General features: G+C 51.1%; 1 protein-coding gene across 2 annotated transcripts in view; it reads right to left on the reverse strand.

Annotated features, from left to right (window-relative positions):
* KRT8 (keratin 8) overlaps positions 1–21,950 on the reverse strand; it is a 50,004-nt gene that overhangs the window by 6,529 nt on the left and 21,525 nt on the right. Inside the window, exons 1-2 of one of the 2 annotated variants that reach the window (XM_025401268.1) lie at positions 19,667–19,787; positions 794–1,163 (exon numbers count right to left, since the gene is read on the reverse strand). In XM_025401268.1, coding sequence (XP_025257053.1) covers positions 794–1,163; positions 19,667–19,737 — 441 coding nt within the window. In that variant the 5' untranslated portion in view covers positions 19,738–19,787. Of the gene's footprint in view, positions 1–793; positions 1,164–19,666; positions 19,788–21,950 lie in introns of those variants that run through there. The other variant, XM_025401269.1, reaches the window with a different exon arrangement.

A 21,950-nucleotide genomic window follows, 5' to 3' on the forward strand; every position in this document is an offset into this window, starting at 1 on the left:
CCCCCCCCACCCCAGCCCACCCCCCCCCACCCCAGCCCAGCCCACCCCCGACGCCGAGCTCCGCCAGGTGGAGTAGCGCATCCCGAGACGGCTGCCAGCAGCCCCTCACCCCGCCCGCGGCCCCGCCCACGCTGCCGGCGCGGAGGTCAGTGTATGACTCATTCTGTGACCCCCGCACTCAAGCCTCCAGGCGCCAAAGGCCTCAATCAATATTTGCCGGTTTGAACCGAGACATCCACTTCCTTCTCCTAGAATGCTAGAGGAACGCCAAGGAAAAAAAAAAAAAAGAAATCACAAGGCACCACTGGGCAGCCCTTGGGGTAGTGCCGGGTAAAAGGCGAACCCGGAGGAAGGTAGTCCCAGAACAGCTGGGACTGCCGCAGGGTGATAGCTTAAAAGACGGTCAGAACTCGGGTTGGAGTGAGAACAATAACTGCTATTATTTTCTATAATTTAGGGACAGAATGACCTGGGGAAGAACGGGATTTGTAGAGAGGGGTGGTGGGAACTAGGCTGTACCCTTAAGTTGTCTCTCTCTTCCAAGACCCTCCAGTTTAAAAGGGAAGGAGGAAGACCCAGGATTCATCCCGGCTGTCCAGACCCTCTCCCCACCCTCACCCAGCCCAAACCAACGTGCACGGGAGGGGTGAGTCGGAGGCTGGAAGGGAGAGTGTCGCCAGGGCAAGTGAGGCCCAGCAGGACGCCAGTTGGGGGCTGGAGATGTGCACAGGGACCGGGATTACCAGGAGAAAGGGGGCGCGGGCACAATCCGCCACGCAGGGGAGACCCTCACCTTGTCTATGAAGGAGGCAAACTTGTTGTTGAGGGTCTTGATCTGCTCCTTCTCCTGGGTGCGCACGGCCTGGATGTTGGGGTCCACCTCCAGGTTAAGGGGACTCAGCAGGCTCTGGTTGACCGTGACTGCGGTGATGCCTCCCATGCCGCTGGCCCCACCATAGCCGCCGCCCAGGCCACCCCGAAAGCTGCTGCTTCCCACTCGGGAGAAGCTCGAGGAGCTGATGCGAGCACCGGGCCCACTCGTGTAGGAGCGGCTGCTGAAGGCCCGGGGGCCAGAGGTGGACACCTTGTAGGACTTCTGGGTCACCCTGATGGACATGGTGGAGGCAGGAGTGGAGGCAGGCGGGCCGAACCAAGAGGAGATCCTAGAAGGAGCGGAGATGAGGAAAGCGCTCAGGAATGGCCTTTTATAAAAGAAAGCCCAGCCCCGGGAGATGGGGGGGAAAGGCCTCGTACCTGAGTGGCTAGGCCCAGAGGGGGCTGGGCCTAACCCGTCACCTGCCACCTCCCGGCAGGACTCAGGTGGGGGCAGCAGAGAGCTGCTGCCACCCAAGGGCCCGCTCCAACCCTGGAGCCCACTCCAGCACCACCCCCAGAAACCCAGGAAAAGGCAATTCAGTGAATATGAAACTGGAAGAAATCCTGTCCTGGCACAAGCGCCTGTAACAGGGAGACTTGCCTGGGCGGCCCAGCCACTACAACCCTGACTCCTGGGTCTTGTCTCCCTCCCTCCTGGGGGAAATAAACTGGAGGACTGCGAAGTATGGCAAAAAGGGGTCTCCTAGCATTTGGGTCTCCTCTGAGCTGCGGACACCCCAGAGAAACTCTCCTGTGTTCTCCCTGATTTAAGCGATTACCAGGGCCTGCCTGGGCTGGATGACAGAACAGCTGGAGTCCAAAGCCTTGAATCTGAAATCAACCGTTTGCCTCATCTCTCCAGGTTACTGTTCTACCCCTAGCACCTGTTGCAATGCCAAGAGGGTCTGGGTGGATATTTGTGGAATGAATGAATGAATAAATAAACATCACACACACACACACACACACACACACACACACACACGCATGCACACAGGTGGCTGTCATCCCTCTGCATCTGAAGGTGCAAGATAAAAAGAGATCCAAGGCCAGGCGCGGTGGCTCATGCCTACAATCCCAGCACTTTGGGAGGCTGAGGCGGGCGGATCACGAGGTCAGGAGTTCAAGACCAGCCTGACCAACATGGTGAAACCCCATCTCTACTAAAAATACAAAAATTGGCCAGGTGTGGTGTAATCCCAGCTACTCAGGAGGCTGAGGGAGGAGAATCACTTGAACCCGGGAGGTGGAGGTTGCAGTCAACTGAGATCACGCCACTGCACTCCAGCCTGGACAACAGAGCAAGATTCAGTCTCAAAGAAAAAAAAAGAGAGATCCAACACAGCTCTTTTCCTGAACATAACCCAGGGGCCTCGTCTCCTCCCAAGATCCTAGGATTCCCTGGGCCAGGTGAACACTGTAGGCCTCACTGGAGGGCCTAGAGAATGATGAGCAAGACTAGAAGGCAGAGAACACAGGGAGAGGGGGCCAGAGGAGATGGGAGCTATGTCAGGGACTTCATAGTTCTTACTGCTCTTTGCGGGAGTCACTCCCATTTCTCCCAGTGGTGAATAATGGGAAGTGAGACAGGACGGCAGGGGTACAGTGGAGTGACGTGGCACTGGTGGTGCTACCTAGACCCTCCTGCTTTTCCCAGTCTCCCAATGGGCCAGAGGAAATAGAGGAAGAATCCCTGCACCTGTCTCTCTGATCCCATTATCAAAGTGAGTCAGGAGGGCAGGTTGGGACGTAGCATGTACCTGTGGGAGGTTGGAGACTGGGGAGCTGAGCAAGGCACCCCAGGCCTGGGTGGGGCCGGGCGGGGCACGCTGTGGGTGGAAGGCAGGAGGTTTAGGTCCCCAAGGCAGAGATTCCACCTGCAATTACCTGATGGCTGGGGCTGGGTTCTCTGGAAGATACTGCAGGGTGTGTTGTGGGGCCTGGATGAAACTGAACTAGGAGGACCAACAGATGACAGCCAGATCCCCTTGAGGAGAGGGACAAGTGACACACAGCCCTGACCCAGCGAAGGGGGTTACCACCTACTAGGAGGACAGATGTACAGTTTCCTCCCCATCCTTCTCTAGGAGAGATACCCAGGCTCACAGAAAGATAGGCATATAGGACCCCTACCCAGAAGGACAGAGAGACCCAGAAGCCCCCTCCTTGGAGGACAGACATAAACCTAAAAAGACAGACACACAGACAAGCTCTCTTCACAATGCATGCATGCATACACACACACACACACACACACACACCACATTGGGGTCCCTTCCGGAAAAATGCACAGATCCCCAGAGTGGGCACAGAGAGTGGCTCCTTCTCCTCCCCTTCCTCCCCTCCCCAGGCCCTGCCCCTGCTGTGCTGAATGGAGCAAGGGAAATTCAGTTAGCACCTGTTTACACTAGGCCTTCTCCCAGCTCCTTTAAATGATGCCTACTTTTCCGATGCCTACTTTTCCAAAGACTGATTGGAATGCATGCTACCCCCTCCCCAATAAACACCCTCACCCACCAGGGCTGAGAAACTTTTTCCAGAAGACCAAAGGCAGAAAGGCTGGGCCCAATGCCAAACCTGGGACAGGGAAGGCGGAAGGAGGGAGGGAGGGGCTGGTCAGACAGGTATGGCAGGCCTGGAAAGGGAGGACAGGCGCTCTCCCTATCTTCCCTCCCCCACGCTGCTGTTAGAGGGAGCAGGAGGCACTCAGGTCCTGCTCCTAGGCAGCACAAGGAGCAAAAAAACAGCACTCCAAAGCCCTTCCTGACATTTCAGTCCCCTCCACCCCACCTTTCTGGATCCCTGGTTCTGGGAGTGTCTCTTGTTTAAGGTGAGGACAAAGGGGGTTTCCAGGGACCCTGCAGTATGCAGGCTGGAGGGCTGACCCAGACCTTACCCAGTCAGGGAAAGCCCATTTTTTCTGGGGCAGCCCAGAACAGTCCAGGGCCAGAAGTGTTTGTGTCTCATTTGTCAGCTCTCTATTGCCCAGAGACCCCAGCCAAACCCTCCCCCAGATGCTCCAAGCCCAGCCTGAGTGCAGGAGAAGAGGCCAGAGTTGGCCTCTCTGATGGCCCCTGCCTGGGACTTCGGGGTTAAAGGCAGAAGGGGAAGGCCCCTGGGACTAGGGCCAAGTGGTGAGGGAAGAGAGAACCAGACTGGGGCGGGCCCACAGCTACAACTCCTTGTAAGGCATTGTGGTCTACACACAGCTGCCTGCCCAACAAAAGGGAACAACATGTTTGCGGTGCCTGCCCTACCCAGACAACTCTGCCTCAAACCGCCTTTCCTGGAGAGTGAACCAGGGAAGGAGGAGACACTCCCTGTGGGCCAGGAGTGAGGGTCAGCCCCCCTACTTGTGATGGTGCAGGATAACTCAGAGAAGGACCCGAGACCCTGAGCAGTGGCATTAAGTCTTGGGGCCAGTGGGGTAGGCAGGTAGCTGTTACCATCACTCATGATCATGGGAAGAGATGGTCTGAACAAGTTTTGCTTGGTGTTCAGGACTGATGATCTCATTCGCTGCAGCATTGTTCATAATAGCCAAAGAGTGGGAACAAAACAAATGTCCACCAAATGATGAATGGATTTTTTTAATGTGGCATATCCATACAATCTAATGTTACAGTTAAAAGGAATGAATTACTGATGCATGTCGGGTGTAGATGAGCCTTGAAACCCGTATGCTCAGTGAAAGGAGACAGTCATAGAAGATCAGGTACCCTCTGATTCCATTTGTATCACATGTGCACAACAGACAAAGCATAGAGACAGGAAGTAGATTAGTGGTTGCCTAGGGTGGGGAGGAATGGAGGTGAATGCTAAAGAGCGTGGGGTTTCTTTTTGGGGAGATGAGAATATTCTAAATTTGATGGTGGTGGGCAGGCACAATGGCTCTACCTGTAATCCCAGCACTTTGGGAGGCCAAGGCAGGAGGATTATTTTAGCCCAGGAGTTTGAGACCAGCCTGAGCAACATAATGAGACCCCCGTCTCTACAAAAAATACAAAACTTAGCTGGGCATGGCGGCACACACCTGTAGTCCCATCTGCTCTGGAGGCTGAGTTGTGACGATCACCTAAGCCCGGAAAGTTGAGGCTGTATGCATTGAGTCAAGATTGTGCCTCTGCACACTAGCCTGCCTGGAAGACAGAGTAAGACTGTGTCTCAAAAATAAATAAATAAACAAATAAACAAATTAGATGATGGTGAAGCTGCACAAGTCTGTGAACATACTAAAAACCACTGAACTGCAAGCTTCAGATTGTTGAATTATATTGTATGTGAATTACAGCTCAACAAAGCTGTAACAAAAAGATAACCGCAAACGCATAAATGAGCTACACATAAAAAGCAGGGCCTTTGTGCCCAGCATAAGGGTCAGGGGAAAGAAGGAAAGAGTTTGTTTTAAGATGCCCCAGGTAGAGGCTTTTTGCCTCTGGGTTAAGGCAGTGACCCAAAAGTACCCGAAATCCCTTTAAACGATGGAGCATTTTAAAATGTTATTGTTGGCATAGAAGTAGCTGCATTTAGCATTGAGACAGCAGAATAATTTGTTTAAATAGGAAGCCACAGGTGGTGGATACACCCCTCAACAAGCAGCATCATGAATAATAGAGTCAATTCGAGTGCTAATTTTATGTTGTGTGCCTCAAGGCTAAAATTTTTCATTGTCAAAGCTTAGCAAATAGTGACTTTTTTGCTCTTGATCAGTGGTGGATCTGATGATTAAAGCCAGCCAGGATGGAAATGGACTGCCTAGAGAGGGAACAAGCTCCTGTCCCTGGAGACATGGAGAGGGACCTTGCTCACCAGCTGTCCACTGGCCCAGTGGGAGGGGGCGTCTCACATTTGCTAGGGTTTGAATTAGAATGTCCAAGTCCCACCAACTCTGAAAGCCTTTGATCCACTTCCACTACCGCAGAGCTTTACATACTGAAGATGAAAATCTGCAAATGTTCTCTGGTTTGAAATTTTGGTTGTGAGAAGAGATACAATTAGAAATTATTAGAACAAGAATGAGGGAGGACAGCACAGCCTTGTTGTGGAGGAAGGAGACACAAGTCCAACAGCCTGGAGATGATGAGGTCTCCCACACTTTTTTTTCTTTTTTTTTAGAAACAAAATCTCGCTATGTTGCCCAGCCTGTCTCGAACTCCTAGATGCAAGCAATTCTTCTGCCTCAGCCTCCCATAGTGCTGGGGTTACAGGCGTTAGCCACTGCACACAGCCTGCCTCTCACACTTTCAACATCCTGTCACCCTCCTCTCCACTGACACCAAACCAAGAAGATCATCCCACTGGGTGAGCATGAAGCCTAGGTGGAAGGTCCCAGCTATGGCTCAGTCCACAGAGTCCTTCCCCTTAACTCTGGTTCTCCATCACATCAAGATTGCCCGTGGGAGATTATAAAAGTACACATGCTCAGGCCACACCCTGTCTGCATTTTCAAGGCTTCCTCTGTGCAGTCAGAGTCAGGCACCATGCTTTAGCTCTGGTCCCACCACCAAGACCCTTAGGAACACAATTCCTTCCTCTTCCCAGAGGAAATAGGCCAGAGCTCAAATCCAGAGCACTGCAGCGTTCCTGCTTATAAAGGGTGATATACTCTGTCCCTCAGAAAGGAAAACAGAGTGGTTCAGTCCCCAGAACCTGACACTCCACCACCGTTGGCCAGGGCCACAGAGACAGAGACTGTGAGAGGACAGACACAAATGGGTCCCATGCCTGACAGTGAGGACAGCAGTGCCGGAGACTTGAGTGACGGGAAGTGGAAGTTATTGAGAGGATTTCAAGGATTTCAAGAAAACTTCAGGAGCTGACATTGAGATAGGGGAAGCCCTCATGGTGTTCAGGCAACTGGACAGGAGTGCAGGAGAGGAAGGACAAACAGGAAGGACCTGGGGCTCAGCTATAGGCATCCTGCCCACCCCCACCCCAGCCCTGAGGATTCCCCTGGCCTGAGTGCTTAGCACTAGAGCTGATATCCAGAGGCCCACTGTTCTGATTTTCCTGCTGGGCAACCTGAGGACAAAGGTGAGAGTGGCAGGCAGGGACTAGAGGCCTTTATTCCTTCCTGTATTCACCCATTCATTTATCCACATATTTGCTTATCAGACACTAGTCTAAAACATTTCGGGAGATGAGCTATTTGGGTCCTCTCAAACCAAAGGAGGCAGGAGCCTCCTTTAGCCAAAGCGAGGTATTTCCTGAAAGTCCCTGTTGAGAAGTGACCATCAGGCCAGACATTGTGGCTCACACCTGTAATCCCAGCACTTTGGGAGGCCTAGGCGGGCGGAACACCTGAGTTCAGCAGGTGTTCACCTGATTCTGGTATTCCCCGCTTCACCACCACCATCAACAAAAGGTTTATGATTCTATGTACCTTTCAAGGACTCTAAAAAATTTGGCGTCAGTCTGAAAACAATGAGGATTTTCAGGATGGTAGAGGTGAATGATGATAAGCAGGTGTTTTTGAGCAGGTGTCTTTATATGCGTGTATCCATATAAATCCAAAGCACACATGTTTGACGGTTATCTCCCAGAACAAACAGCCCCCTTAACAGGCCCGTCTCCCACCCTGTGGGCACACAACCTCAGTCTATAGCACACACGCCCTCTTGTCCCTCACACACTCTCTCAGGTTCACATACACCCCACCTGCCCTCTCACTTGCATGGCCTGACACACAGGCCAAGGTGTAGTACCACCTCAGATCCTCATCTCAGGCACAAGCATGTGTGTGTACCACCCGTCAGAGTTTCGTGCATACCACCTTCCTACGAACATCACACACACACCTGTGCACACACAGCCATATATAACACACATCCAAACCCAAACACACAGTTACACGTTTGTTTGTTTTTTCTTTTACACAGACAGAGGTTTCACTATGTTGCCCAGGCTGGTCTCAAAATCCTGGCCTCAGGCTGAGAAAGGGGGCTCACACCTGTAATACTAGCACTTTAGGAGGCCAAGGCCAGTTGATTACCTGAAGTCAGGAGTTCAAGACCAGCCTGACCAACGTGGTGAAACCCCATCCCTACTAACAATACAAAAATTAGCTGGGCATGGTGGCGGGCACTTGTAATCCCAACTACTCAGGAGGCTGAGGCTGAAGAATCGCTTGAACCAGGGAGGCAAAGATTGCAGTGAGCCAAGATCGCCCCATTGCACTCCAGCCTTGGCGACAGAGCAAGACTCTATCTCAAAAACAAAACAAACAAAACAAAACAAATCCACCAGGTGCAGTGGCTCACATCTGTAATCCCAGCACTTTGGGAGGCCAAGGCAGGCAGATCACCTGAGGTTGGGAGTTCGAGACCAGCCTGACCAACATGGAGAAAATGTCTTTACTAAAAATACAAAAAAATTAGCCTGGCATGGTGGCGCATGCCTGTAATCCCAGCTACTCTGGAGGCTGAGGCAGGAGAATCGCTTGAAGCCGGGAGGCGGAGGTTGCAGTGAGTTGAGATCAAGCCATTGCACTCCAGCCTGGGCAACAAGAGTGAAACTCCGTCTCAAAAACAAACAAACAAAAAATCCTTGCCTCAAGCGATCCTCCCACCTTGGCCTCCCAAAGTGCTATAACTCCCAAAGTTACAAGCGTGTGCCCCAGCTCCCAGCCAATGGATACACATTCTTGATTGCATATGACTAAAACCCAACTCAAACAGACTTAAGCATAAAAAGATCATTTATTTGCTCTTATAATTGAGAAGTTCAAGGGTGCATTTGGCTTTCAGCCTAGCCAGATAAGGGGCTCAGTGATATCATCAGGCAAAGCTCTTCCTCCCCATCTCTTGGCTGTTTTCCTCCATGTTAGCTTCGTCCTCGGGCAGGCCATCTCCCTGCTGCAAGAAGGGCGACCAGTAAGGGAGAACCTCTTTCCGATGCTTCCTGCTGAAGTTCCAGGGCTGACTCTCACGAGGTTGATGTAGGTCACATGCTCATCTCTGAACCAATCCCTGTGGCCAGGGGAATACAATACTATTATGTATTCTAGACTAGACTAGATCACGTAACAAGACCCTGCAGAGGGGTGATCAGCCCCGCCCAACCTATAGAGAAAGGGGGCAAAAAAATGTGATTCGCCAAAAGACCAGGAAGAAATGCTGGACAGGGCCGGGCACCATGGCTCATACCTGTAATCCTAGCACTTTGGGAGGCTGAGGTGGGCGGATCACCTCAGGTCAGGAGGTTGAGATCAGCCCGGTCAACATGGTGAAACCCTGTCTCTACTAAAAATACAAAAAAAATTGGCCGGGCGCGGTGGCTCAAGCCTGTAATCCCAGCACTTTGGGAGGCCGAGACGGGTGGATCACGAGGTCAGGAGATCGAGACCATCCTGGCTAACACGGTGAAACCCTGTCTCTACTAAAAAAAATACAAAAAACTAGCCGGGCGAGGTGGCGGGCGCCTGTAGTCCCAGCTACTCGGGAGGCTGAGGCAGGAGAATGGCGTGAACCCGGGAGGCGGAGCTTGCAGTGAGCAGAGATCTGGCCACTGCACTCCAGCCTTGGCGACAGAGCGAGACTCTGTCTCAAAAAAAAATACAAAAAAAAAAATACAAAAAATACAAAAAAATCAGCCAGGCATGGTGATGCATGCCTGTAGTCCCAGCTACTCGGAAGGCTGAGACAGGAGAATCGCTTGAACCCAGGAGGCGGAGGCTGCAGTGAACCAAGATCGCAGCACTGAACTCCAGTCCAGCCTGGGCAACAGAGCAAGACTCCGTCTCAAAAAAAAAAAAAACAAGAAAGAAAGTAAAAGAAATGCTGGACGGGCAGAAACAACAGATGTTCACTACATACAGTAACCAAAATGTACACCAATAAAGAGGTGGAACCAGAGAGGCCAGTTATAAAGATATCCGTGTGCACACTGAGCCCTTGTATAAATACAAATACTACCTGGCCAAAGTCTACCTTCTGTACCTTATCAACGGAATATTGATTTCAGATAAATAAATGATTCAGATGTATGCTATAGGACTTCAGGGGAAGGAGAGGGCCCTTAGAGCAAGCTGAGCTCAGAAAAGTAAGATATGGGCCGGGCGCGGTGGCTCAAGCCTGTAATCCCAGCACTTTGGGAGGCCGAGACGGGCGGATCACGAGGTCAGGAGATCGAGACCATCCTGGCTAACACGGTGAAACCCCATCTCTACTAAAAAAAATACAAAAAACTAGCCGGGCGAGGTGGCGGGCGCCTGTAGTCCCAGCTACCGGGAGGCTGAGGCAGAAGAATGGCGTAAACCCGGGAGGCGGAGCTTGCAGTGAGCAGAGATCCGGCCACTGCACTCCAGCCTGGGTGACAGAGCGAGACTCCGTCTCAAAAAAAAAAAAAAAAAAAAGAAAGAAAAGTAAGATATGGATGGAAAGATCTGGAAATGTGATAAACCATTGGACAGGAGCAGGATTCCTATGGAAGAGTAGAAAGGCTAGATACTGGGGAGGAGGGTGGGACTAGGGGTTTCAGAGACCAGACAGAGCTTTCTTCTGCAGGCTGCAGGAAGGGAGGAGCAGGGTGATGAGCTTAAAGCAGTGCTTTAGGAAAATTAAGCTGGCTGGGGTGTTCAGGGTAGATGGTAGGGGTAAAAACTAGGGGCAGGAGACTATAAAGGAGGCTACTGCAGAAAGCAAGTCTGGAGGCCTGTGGTGTGGTAGGAGCAGGAAGATAGGGATAGACTCAAGCTAGAACCAACAGGATGTGGCAGTTGACTGCATGGGCATGAGTCCAAGGTCACTCAGCTGCACTTCCAGCAGCTCCCTGCTGAACCCTAGCACCTTCTGTTCCAACTAGACTGTTCCATGCACTTGCTATGAGCCACTGGGCTTACCATCGTGTCATCCAATCAGTTTTAGACACAGCTCCTTGGAGACAGAGCAGGTTCCTGCAGAGTCTGTGTCTGGTTCCTGTCTCAGTGCCAGCATCTGCCTGGCATGGCACTGGCCCAGAGTAGATGCTGCAGAGTAAATGTGTAGACCTTCCCCTGAACATGCAGTTTACACTTGCCTTCTTAGCTTGGTTCATCCCACACATACCCCTTCATTCCAGTAACAGCACGATGAGGCTATCTCAAAACCCACCACGGTCCTCAGCAGCAGAAGCAAGTGTGGACAAGCCCGCCTTCTTGCATGCTGACCATGCTGGAGCAGGGTTTGGCTCTTATCTGACTCCTAGGACTGACCGATGCAAGGAGGTGCCTGGGATAGTGAGGAGAATGGGAACCATATTCCAGTGAGACACAGCGCAGGAGCTGGGAGTGCCAGCCCTGGAGAAGAGGTTCCCAACATGTGTTAAACCTCAGGACTGCCTGGAGGAAGAGGGGACGTTCATCTGTGTGACCCAAGGGATATAACCAGCACCAATAGGAAGGATTCCCCCAGAGAGAGACTTCTGCTCCCCGTAATCAATGACTTCCCTAAAGTTGGAGCTTTGTGAAAAGAGAGTCAGCGGCCAGGCACAGTGGCTCACGCCTGTAATCCCAGCACTTTGGGAGGCTGAGGTGGGTGCATCACTTGAGGTCAGGCATTCAAGACCAGCCTGACCAACATGGTGAAACCCTGTCTCTAGTAAAAAAAAAAAAAAAAAGAGAGAGAGAGAAGAAAAGAAAAGAAATTAGCCGGGTGTGGTGGTGGTGCACACCTGTAATCCCAGCTAGTTGGGAGGCTGAAGCAGAAGAATTGCTTGAACCCAGGAGGTAGAAGTTGCAGTAAGCCAAGATCACACCATTGCACTCCAGCCTGGGCAACAAGAGTGAAACTCCATCTCAAAAAAAAAAAAGAAGAAGGCTGGGCGCAGTGGCTCACGCCTGTAATCCCGGTACTTTGGGAGGCTGAGGCGGGCAGATCACCTGAGGTCAGGAGTTCAAGACCAGCCTGGCCAATATGGCGAAACCCTGTCTCTATTAAAAATATAAAAAATTAGCTGGGCGTGGTGGCACACGCCTGTAATCCCAGCTACTCAGGAGGCTGAGGCAGGGAGAAATGCTTGAACCCAGGAAGGTAGGTTGCAGTGAGCCGAGATCACGCCACTGCACTCAGCCTGGGTGACAAAGCAAGACTCCATCTCAAAAAAAAAAAAAAAGGAAGAAGAAAAAGAAGAAGAAGAAAATAAGCCGGGCGCGGTGGCTCAAGCCTGTAATCCAGCACTTTGGGAGGCCGAGGCGGGTGGATCACGAGGTCAGGAGATCGAGACCATCCTGGCTAACACGGTGAAACCCCCATCTCTACTAAAAATACAAAAAACTAGCCAGGCGTGGTGGCAGGCACCTGTAGTCCCAGCTACTCGGAGGCTGAGGCGGGAGAATGGCGTGAACCCGGGAGGCGGAGCTTGCAGTGAGCCGAGATCGCGCCACTGCACTCCAGACTGGGCGACACAGTGAGACTCCGTCTCAAAAAAAAAAAAAAAAGAAGAAGAAGAAGAAAATAGAGTCTGCATCAACTAGGAAGTTCATGAGGAGGGTTCAGGCAGAAGGTCAAGGGGCCTCTACTGTATCAGCTGGGTTGTTGGAGCCTCAGAAACATGTGGGCCTACTGTATGCACTGCATGCATCACCCCGTTTAAATTCATGAAGATCCCACCAGGCAGAGATGGAAATGTGCCCACATTCACACAGTCGTGAAGGGAAGAACTGGCGTCTGAGCCCTGCCAGACGCCGCACAGGTGGAACTGCCCCAAGCCTGCCCATGCACGTTCTGCTGCCCCACAGCCATGTGTGACCAAAACTCAAAGGACAGTGGGTGCAACCAAAAGAATTTCGCAGCCACTTCCTAATGGTGTAAAGAGTTACTTCACCAGCTGAAAATGCAGATAGTAACAACTACCTCAGAAGACTGATATGATCATCAGGTAAGGAACAGTGCCTAAAATAGCAGGTTTTCAAGACATGTTAGTTTGACTCTCACCAACTTTCCCTGCTTGTACCCCAGCCTTTCCCAAAGCCTTTCTCCACACAATTTCCCCCATCCCCTCACCACCTTCAGACCACCCTCATCCATGGAACTTGTGTTCACATCACTTTGATACATTTGCCCTGTGAGAGTTTAAGCCTTGTGTTTCCCTGCATGAAATAACCTCCTTGCAGAACGGAACAGTGTCTAATGCCTCTTCCCAGGGTAGGTGGTCAGGTGGGAGAAAGTGCTAGCTCAGCAGGGTGGAAGGTAACTAGAAGGAGGTGGCAACTGGGTCTATAAGGAGAAGCTTATAGGGTAGCAATAAAGAAATGGCATGGAAAAATCCTCTGTTATGCAAAACAGAAGCTTGCAAATCCAATTCCTAGGGAGCTAGCCATGCAAACGGAGCCCTGCCTACTGACGCCCACTTGCTTTCCCCAACTCTCAACCCACGGCTCCTTTCCTTGCCAGTGATGGTGGCAGTGGTAGTGATTAGGATTGGGAACCATGGTGATCATGATGGCTTTCTTTTCTTTTCTTTTTTTTTTTTTTTTGGAGACAGAGTCTCACTCTGTCACCCCGGCTGGAGTGCATGTAGTGGCACGATCTCGGCTCACTACAACCTTCGCCTCCTGGGTTCAAGTGATTCTCCTGCCTCAGCCTCCCAAGTAGCTGGGATTACAGGCACGCACCATCACTCTGTGCTAAGTTTTTGTATTTTTAGTAGAGACAGGGTTTTACCATGTTGACCGGACTGGTCTCGAACTGCTGGCCTCAAGTGATCCGCCTGCCTCAGTCTCCCAAAGAGCTGGGATTACAGGGGTGAGCCACTGCACCTATTATTTATAATCCTAAACTAATCCATGAGGAAGGTAACATTGTTCCCATTTTACAGACAAGGAAACTAAAGCCCAAGGTCCTTCAGTTAGTGTGACAGAGACAGGAATTGAACCCAAGTCTGAAGTAATTTTAGAGCTTGAACATTCTCTTTTCAATTATGCTGCTTTATAGTTAGGATCCAATTATCTCCATTAAGAGATGCAATAATGTCAATAACTCAAAAGGAAGGATTCAAAACATGTTTATTATTTTATTTAGCAATCCAAAAGAGCTATACTACATTTATTTATTGAGCATCTGTACTACCTCTCCTACAGTAGGGATTCTGGCAGACTTGGGGGACTCTCCCCATCAAAATGGACAGCCCCAGCCTAGGCACAGTGGCTCACACCTGTAATTCCAGCATTTTGGGAGGCCAAGGCAGGCAGATCACCTGAGGTGGAGAGTTCGAGACCAGCCTGACCAACATGGAGAAACCCTGTCTCTACTAAAAATACAAGATTAGGCCGGGCGCAGTAGTCATGCCTGTAATCCCAGCATTTTGGGAGGCCAAGACGGGCAGATCACGAGGTCAGGAGATCGAGACCATCCTGGCTAACACGGTGAAACTCCATCGCTACTAAAAATACAAAAAATTAGCCAGGCGTGGTTGTGAGCACCTGTAGTCCCAGCTTCTTGGAAGGCTGAGGTAAGAGAATGGCGTGAACCTGGGAGGCGGAGCTTGCAACGAGCCCAGATCATGCCACTGCACTCCAGCCTGGGTGACAGAGCGAGACTCTGTCTAAAAAAAAAAAAAAAAAAAATTAGCCAGGCATGGTGGCGCATGCCTGTAATCCCAGCTACTTGAGAGACTGAGGCAGGCAAATCACTTGAACCCAGGAGGCAGAGGTTGTGGTGAGCTGAGATAGTGCCATTGCATTCCAGCCTGGACAACAAGAGCGAAACTCCATCTGAAAAAAAAAAAAAAAAAAGGACAGCCCCATGAGGGCAGAGACCTTGACTATGTTGTTGACTGTCAGATCCACAGCATTAGATAGGCATCTAACAGGCACTCCACCAATATATGATGTACAAATTCACAAATGGCTGAACCAGCCTGCCAGGTCAGCCTGTGCCCAACCAGGCACAGTGGCTCACACCTGTAGTCCCAGTACTTTGGAAGGCCAAGGGAGGATCACTTGAGGCCAGGAGTTCAAGACCAGCTTGGACAACACAGCAACATAGCAAGACCCTGCATGTGTGCGTATGTGTCTGCAAGAGAGAAAATGAGACAGAGAGACTTAGAGAGCACGCAGCTCAGCTAAAGGAAAGACCTGCTACTCATCACTCTATAACCAACCTGCCCCCCTCCCCATTCCCTGGTCTCTAAGGACTAAGATAACCCCAACCCAGATACAATGACCCATTCATAGGCCATAAGGAAAATCTGCTGACCTGGATGGTGGGAATGGGCTAAGCCTGGGCCAGCCCAGGCCAGTTTAGCCTCAGGGACCTGTTAGTCAAGCTCCCATGGCAACACAACTAATTGTGTGTTTACGCATTCCCTACAGAACTCCAGGCAGAGGCCATCTATTCCCCAAGGCCACATTCTACCTTCTCTCTCCTTCCTTGCCTCCCCAAGTTTCCTGGGTGACCATCCAGGGAACATTACGAGAAGCTTCAGTAGCAAAAGCAGCCTCCAGAACATGGAAGGCAGAGGAGGGAAAGCCTCTCCGAGGGAGAGGACCAGTACTTTTTGCTCACAATTGTCCAGCTGCAAAAGTCAAACTCCCTAGTCCTCCTCCTGGACCCACAGCCTCATGGCTTCGATGGTTCCTACATGTCACCACACTAACCATCCATCCCCAGGCCCCCATGGCCTGACCCTATCCTACTTGACTGCCAGGTCCTGCACAAACTCCCTCTTCACTTATGCAGCGCACAGGCCCAGGGTCCCTCCTTCCTCTCTCTCTGTGTCCCTCTAGCCTGGCTCTACCCCCAAGGACTTCCTTCAGGAAGCCCTCCCAGATGGACTATTCCTCCCAGGCTTCTCCCTCCAGCCCTCTAGCCTGGAGCCTGTGATTGTGCATCCCCAGCTCTGGCCTGATCTCCCAGAGCTGGGCATGGGTTCAGCTATTCCCCCATGGCCTAGGAGTTTCCCTAAGGTGGTAAAGCTTTTAATTCTTACAGAAACTATAAAATAAGCATTATCTGCATTTTAGAGTGGAGAAAACTGAGCCTCAGGATTAAAAGCAATGTGTGCTGCTTGGCACAGTGGCTCACACCTGTAATCCCAGCACTTTGGGAGACCAAAGTGGGAGAATGGCTTGAGGCCAGGAGTTCAAGACCAGCCTGGATAACATAGCAAGACCCTGTCTCTACCCTCCTCCTCCACAAAAAAAAATTGTTCTAATTATCCAAGCAGAGTGGTGCACACCTGTAGTTCCAGCTACTTGGGAGGCTAAGCGGGAGGATAACTGGAGCCCAAGAGTTTGAGGCTGTAGTGTACCATAATTGCACCTGTAACAATGGCACTGGATGACAGAGTGAGACCCTGTTTCAAAAAAAAAAACAAATGTAGCAAATGGGAGAACCAGAACTGTCTGCCTCCAAAGCCATGTCTCTCCTCCCTACCTTATACCTCCCTCTTTCCCTGAAGACAGTACCATATGCCAGGCACTCCCTGTACCATAGGTTTTTATAACCGCATTTACTCCTCACAATTAAATCTATCAGGAGGCCGGGCGCGGTGGCTCACGCCTGTAATCCTAACACTTTGGGAGGCTGAAGTGGGTGGATCACTTGAGTTCAGAAGTTCAAGAACAACCTGGCCAACATGACTGAACTCCGTCTCTACTAAAAATACAAAAATTAGCCAGGCGTGGTGGCACAAGCCTGTAATCCCAGCTACTCGGGAGGCTGAGGCAGGAGAATTGCTTGAACCCAGGAGGCAGACATTGCAGTGAGCCGAATTTGCATCACTGCACTCCAGCCTGGGCGACAGAGCAAGACTCCGTCTCAAAATAAATAAGAAAACAAACCTATGAGGAAAGTACAAATAGCCTCATTTTACAGATGAGAATATGAAAGCTCAGAAACTTTCCATCCACTTCTTAAGTCATGTAGCATGTAAGGGCGAGGGTCAGAATTCAACCCAGCTCTTCTGGCTCCAAAACCCAAAGTTTAGTTTCCCAGTCCCCTGGATCCAGGCAGACAGGCTGGGAGATGCAGGAGGCAGGAAGGCAGATTCTGCAGCAGGCATGAGAGCTTGAACGGATCGGCCAGCACCTCCGATAAAGGAAGGTGCCTTCCAGAAGACCTCCAGGAGCTTCCTCACTGATCTGGGGAGACTCAGGAGGCCCAGGACAGCTGAGTGAGGGCTCGGTAGCCAGGCTCCCAGCTCTCTGCCCTCCCACTCACCCTGTGAGCTGAGCCTCCCTCACATCACTGCACTTCTGCAAATTCCTACCACTACCTCCAAAGTGCTCTAGGATGTGTGATTAAAATCAGTGTTCTAAGGTTTATGATGAAAATTAAATGAAATTAAGTTAAATTTTTGTTTTGAGAATTGTTTTAGACAATTCCTAGAACAATGTGCAGTAGGAGGAAAACATAAGTTTGGAAATCAAATAGCCTATGTCTGAACTCGGTCGCTTAATTGCTGTGTGACATTGGACAAGTTACCGCTCCTCTCTGAACTACAGCGGCCTCATCTATATAATGAAGGGGCAGGAGCATTTATTTCTAAATTATTTTTATTATTAATTATTAATTTTTGAAATTATTTTTAAAATATCTGTATTATTACATTTAAATTAATATGGATTTTAGAGCTTTGAATTGCCTAAAGTGCTTGCAGTGTAGTGAGAAAAGCATTATACTTTTTTTTTTTTTTTTTTGAGACGGAGCCTCGCTCTGTTGCCCAGGCTGGAGTGCGGTGGCATGATCACGGCTTGCTGCTACCTCTGCCTCCCGGGTTCAAGCGATTCTCCTGCCTCAGCCTCCCAAGTAGCTGGGATTACAGGTGCCCACCACCACGCTTGGCTAATGTTTGTATTTTTTCAGTGCAGATGGGATTTTACCATGTTGGCCAAGCTGGCCTCAAACTCCTGACCTCGGGTGATCCGCCTGCCTCAGCCTGAGCCGAGGTGTGAGCCACCCACCGCACCTGGCCAAAAGCATTATACTTAAAATCATACTTGATTTGGGCTCTCAGCTTTTGTTCTCTCATCTGTAAAATAAATTAGATTGAGGCTGCAGTGAACTATGACAGGCCACTGCATTCCAGCTTGAGTGACAGAGCCAGACCCCGTCTCGAAAAAATAAATAAATAAAAATTTAAAAATAAAATTAATTATATGATGATGTTTGTAAAGCTAATTGCTTGTATAGGACTCTACTGTGATGGGAAAAGACCATGCACTCTTCTCTAAGAATTCACCCTTCCTTCTCTCTTTTGCCTTCCTCCTCTCAGCTGAAGGGCTCCTGGAGTGAAGCGGATCCTCAGCTGTACTCTCTGGTCTGAGGCAACAGCCAATGCACAGAGGAGCATCCTCTCCTGAACTAAGCACTGAAAGGAAGTGAAAGGGTAGACTGAAGGAAGGACTTGCTAATTCAAGGAGTCATTGGAGCAGAAGTGAGTGACCAGGAATGGGGAGGATGCTTCTGTGGAAAAGGAACAGGGCTAGGCCCCCTTGTCACTGGTCCTAGACCAGATCAGGCCTGCCCAGAAGCCAAGAAAAAGATGGGGTATAGACCTCCATGGGGCAAGGCCAGGATGATGGAGGGGATACCTTCAGGGGAGGAGGTGCTAGGCAAGTTTCTGAAAATTGGGCGTTCAGACAGCTCACTACTTCCTGTGGTAATTCCTGGAAAAGACTGAGTAAGACAAGGTCAGGCCCGGGAGGAATGCAGCTGGAGGAGGTGTGTATGCACAGTCTCCCCACAGTGAGCCTGTCCAGAGCCTTAAACCTTATCTCCTTCCTCTGAAGAGCTGGGATCGCTATCTCTGGCTCCCAGGGGCTCAGGCTGAGTCAGGGCTGGAGGCTGGGAGAGATTGTGGGCCCCGAAGCATACCTAAAACTGTGGGACCATTCAGCACTTAGGTATGAATGGAATCATATAGGTCTGAAATGCTCACCATTTTCGGAAACCTGTTCAACACCTCCTCCCCTGCAGGTATCCCCCTGCATCATCCTGGCCTTGCCCCATTGAGACCTGAAGTGTGGTACATTCAGGAATGAGATTGGAGCAAAAGGGATCTCTTTGGCAGAGGTGGGGTCAAAGAGATAGTTTAGGATGATTCATCTCCACAAAGGTAGATTCCTACCAGCCAGCCCCAGGCCAGAAATTTCCCCTTTCAGGAAAGCTGGGCTCCACGGCTGGGTAATACTATCACCTCAATTATCCCTCTGTTCCTGTTTTAGGGGTTATGCACAGTTCTTAATGGGGCCTAACAGCTTCTTTGTCTCTTCCAGCCCTCTATCTTAGAGGACAGGAGGTGGAACCTGCCAACAGAGGGACCCAGGTTCACATTCCAGGGCTGCCTTTCTCTCCCCCTCCGGGCCCAGTACTCTGAGCTGGGCCGCGGGTAGGGGACGAAGGAGGAGAAAGGAGGCAGTGTTCTCATGTTCTCTGTGTCCCTGAGAAATTCCCCACCTCCCTGCCAAGCTCCCTCCTAGCAGGCTGGTGAGACCTGCCCTGGAGACAGGCTGGTGCGAGAGACCCCCTCTGCAGAGTGGAAGGGGGTGACATCATTGCCTGTCCTGAGCCTCCTAGACATATACACACTCTCCCTCTGCCTGGTGTGTCCCTGCCCCCTACCACCTCTCCTGCTCGCTCAGGTGTCCTCTCCCATGCCCAGCCAGATTGATCTTCTACAAACATTGCTTTGATCCTGTCACTCCCCAGCTCAGAGCTTCCCGTTGCCTTCAGAATAAAGGTCAAATTCCTCATCTGGTGGCTGAGGCTTAGCCTTCCCCAGCTGGCACTAGCTGCCTTCCCCACCCCACCCCAGGACTGTGCCCTCCTCTCTTGAAGCACCTCCTTGTCACCTGCACCTGTTGAAACCTTACCCTTCCTGCAGGTCCTGGCTCCAGTTCACCCCATTCATTCCGCAAACATTTGCTGAATGAAAATCATGCATCAGGCACCTCCCCACAAAGTCTGCCCCAGTCACCTCTGCCAGAAGTGGCCACTCCTATAGAGACCCCAAGAACAGGGCTTTGTTACACTCCTGGACTGGATTACACTTGCTGTGGGCATGTCTGAACTCCCCTCCCTGATTGCAAACCTGATCCACAGTCATTTAGCATGCATTGAACATCCACTATTAATGAGGCATTTTCCATATTTATCTCATTTGACCCTCACAAGGACCTTGGGAGTTCAGTCTTCTTATTGTTATTTACAGATGAGGAATCCAAGGCTCCGAGAAGTAATGTGCCCAGCAAGTAGTAGTCAGGGCTCAAACCGGAGTCCTGGACCCTAAGTCCAGGGCCTGCACATCAGCATTAAGGCACCTTCCTCAAAAGTAGGGGCATGTCTTATACATGTTTCTGCTTCCCTCCACACCCAGCACAGGAACTTGTTTGATTCACTGAATGAATGAATGAATGAATGATTCAATTCTACCCCATGAGTCCTCTTCTCTACTCTGACCCTATCTCCTCTCTCTCACATTGCTTTTCTCCTATCTTCTGTCCTTTACCCTGGACCCCAAGGATTCCCACCAAGGGAGGAAAGAAGCTGTGATTGTTTCATGGATAGCAGAGATGGGAGCTAAGCCTCAGAAGGGGGTCCACAGCCTGGACACACCCCCAGGGAGGAGATTCAGGACAGGAAGACCCCTTCCCCTTCACCACCACTCGGTTTGATAGACCCAGGAGAGTCCTAGTCCTTCTCTCCAACCCTCCCCAATTCCAGCAGGAAATAGGTGGGCCTGAGGGAGCAGCAGGACAAGCCAGAGAACAGTGAGAGGGCGAAGAGGGGCCCAGATTCAGTGACTCACCACCCTCAGGCCTCCCCGGGGGAAAGGGTGGGGAGTCTGGACACTTGGAATTCCTGCCTGTCCCTAGGGAGACCCTTGGGTGTTAGGAGGCTGAACAGGAGGAGGAAGAGCTCTGTTTGTCCCAAACTAAGGGGTGGCCATGGCAACAAGGCCGGAGCCATCGGGGCTGGGAGCAAAGGTCCTAGCCAGGGGTGGAGTCGCGAGGGCCCTGCTGCCTGCCTGCCAACTGGGCCACTGTCCACACCATGCCAGCCAGGACTTCTCTGACTGAGCACCCCCTTGTGGGCAGAGCTGAACCTGAAATCTGGGGAGGGGTAGTCCTGAGGGGGAAGCTACCTGCTTTACAGATACACATATTCTTGTCCTCTCCCAGTCCCTCCATGTGTCTTCTCAACTGCGACCAGAGACAGACTCTAGAATAGGGAGCACTCGGCCAGGCACAGTGGTTCATGCCCGTAATCCCAACACTTTGGGAGGCTGAGATGGGTAGATCACCTGAGGTCAGGAGTTCGAAATCAGCCTGGCCAACATGGTGAAACCCGTCTCTACTAAAAATACAAAAATTAGCCAGGTTTGGTGGCAGGCACCTGTAATCCGGCTGTTTGGGAGGCTGAGGCAGGAGAATCACCTGAGAGGTGGGAGGCTCAGGTTGCGGTGAGCCAAGATTGCGCCGTTGCACTCCAGCCTGGGCAACAAGACCGAGACTCCGCCTCAAAAACAAAAACAAAACCAGGGAGCGCTCTTGGCCTCTGTGCCGCGGAAAAGAAGGCATGGAGAACTGAGTCTGCTGCTGGGAAGAGGGTAGGTTGGAGGTGTCAGTCTGGGAAGGCTTCCTGAAGAAGGATGTCTCAGGCTAAGGAAAAGACAGTAGAGGCTTCAGAGCAGAAGAGTGTGTCTCCTCCGCTGGTGTGAGAGACCAAAGCAATGTGGCTGGAGTCACAGATGGCACCATCCCTCCTCTTCTGCTAGTCACCAGAATCTTCGTGTCCCAAGGAGCCCCCAATGCTGCCACCACCATCCTTAACAATGCCCCTTATCATTATGCATGTACATTCCCACCCTCACCTCCCCTTGGAGGTGGAGATAGCACTTCCTCTGCCCAGGACCAGGCCTCCACCTGTGCTCTGATCCACACACCCCTCCCTTCACACACAGAACCTTGTCTCATCAAATAGTATCTCTCCCTTGCCATACTCCTCCCACCCCCATCCTAGGCTGAATTTTATTCCTCTTTACTTGTAGTCATGCTCCTGTCACTTCCTCCTTTAAAAAAAGAAAGAGAGGGGCTGGGCGCAGTGGCTCACGCCTGTAATCCCAGCATTTTGGGAGTACGAGGAGGGCGGATCACC

This window comes from Theropithecus gelada, chromosome 11, assembly GCF_003255815.1.
Source record: "Theropithecus gelada isolate Dixy chromosome 11, Tgel_1.0, whole genome shotgun sequence".
NCBI lineage: Eukaryota > Metazoa > Chordata > Mammalia > Primates > Cercopithecidae > Theropithecus > Theropithecus gelada.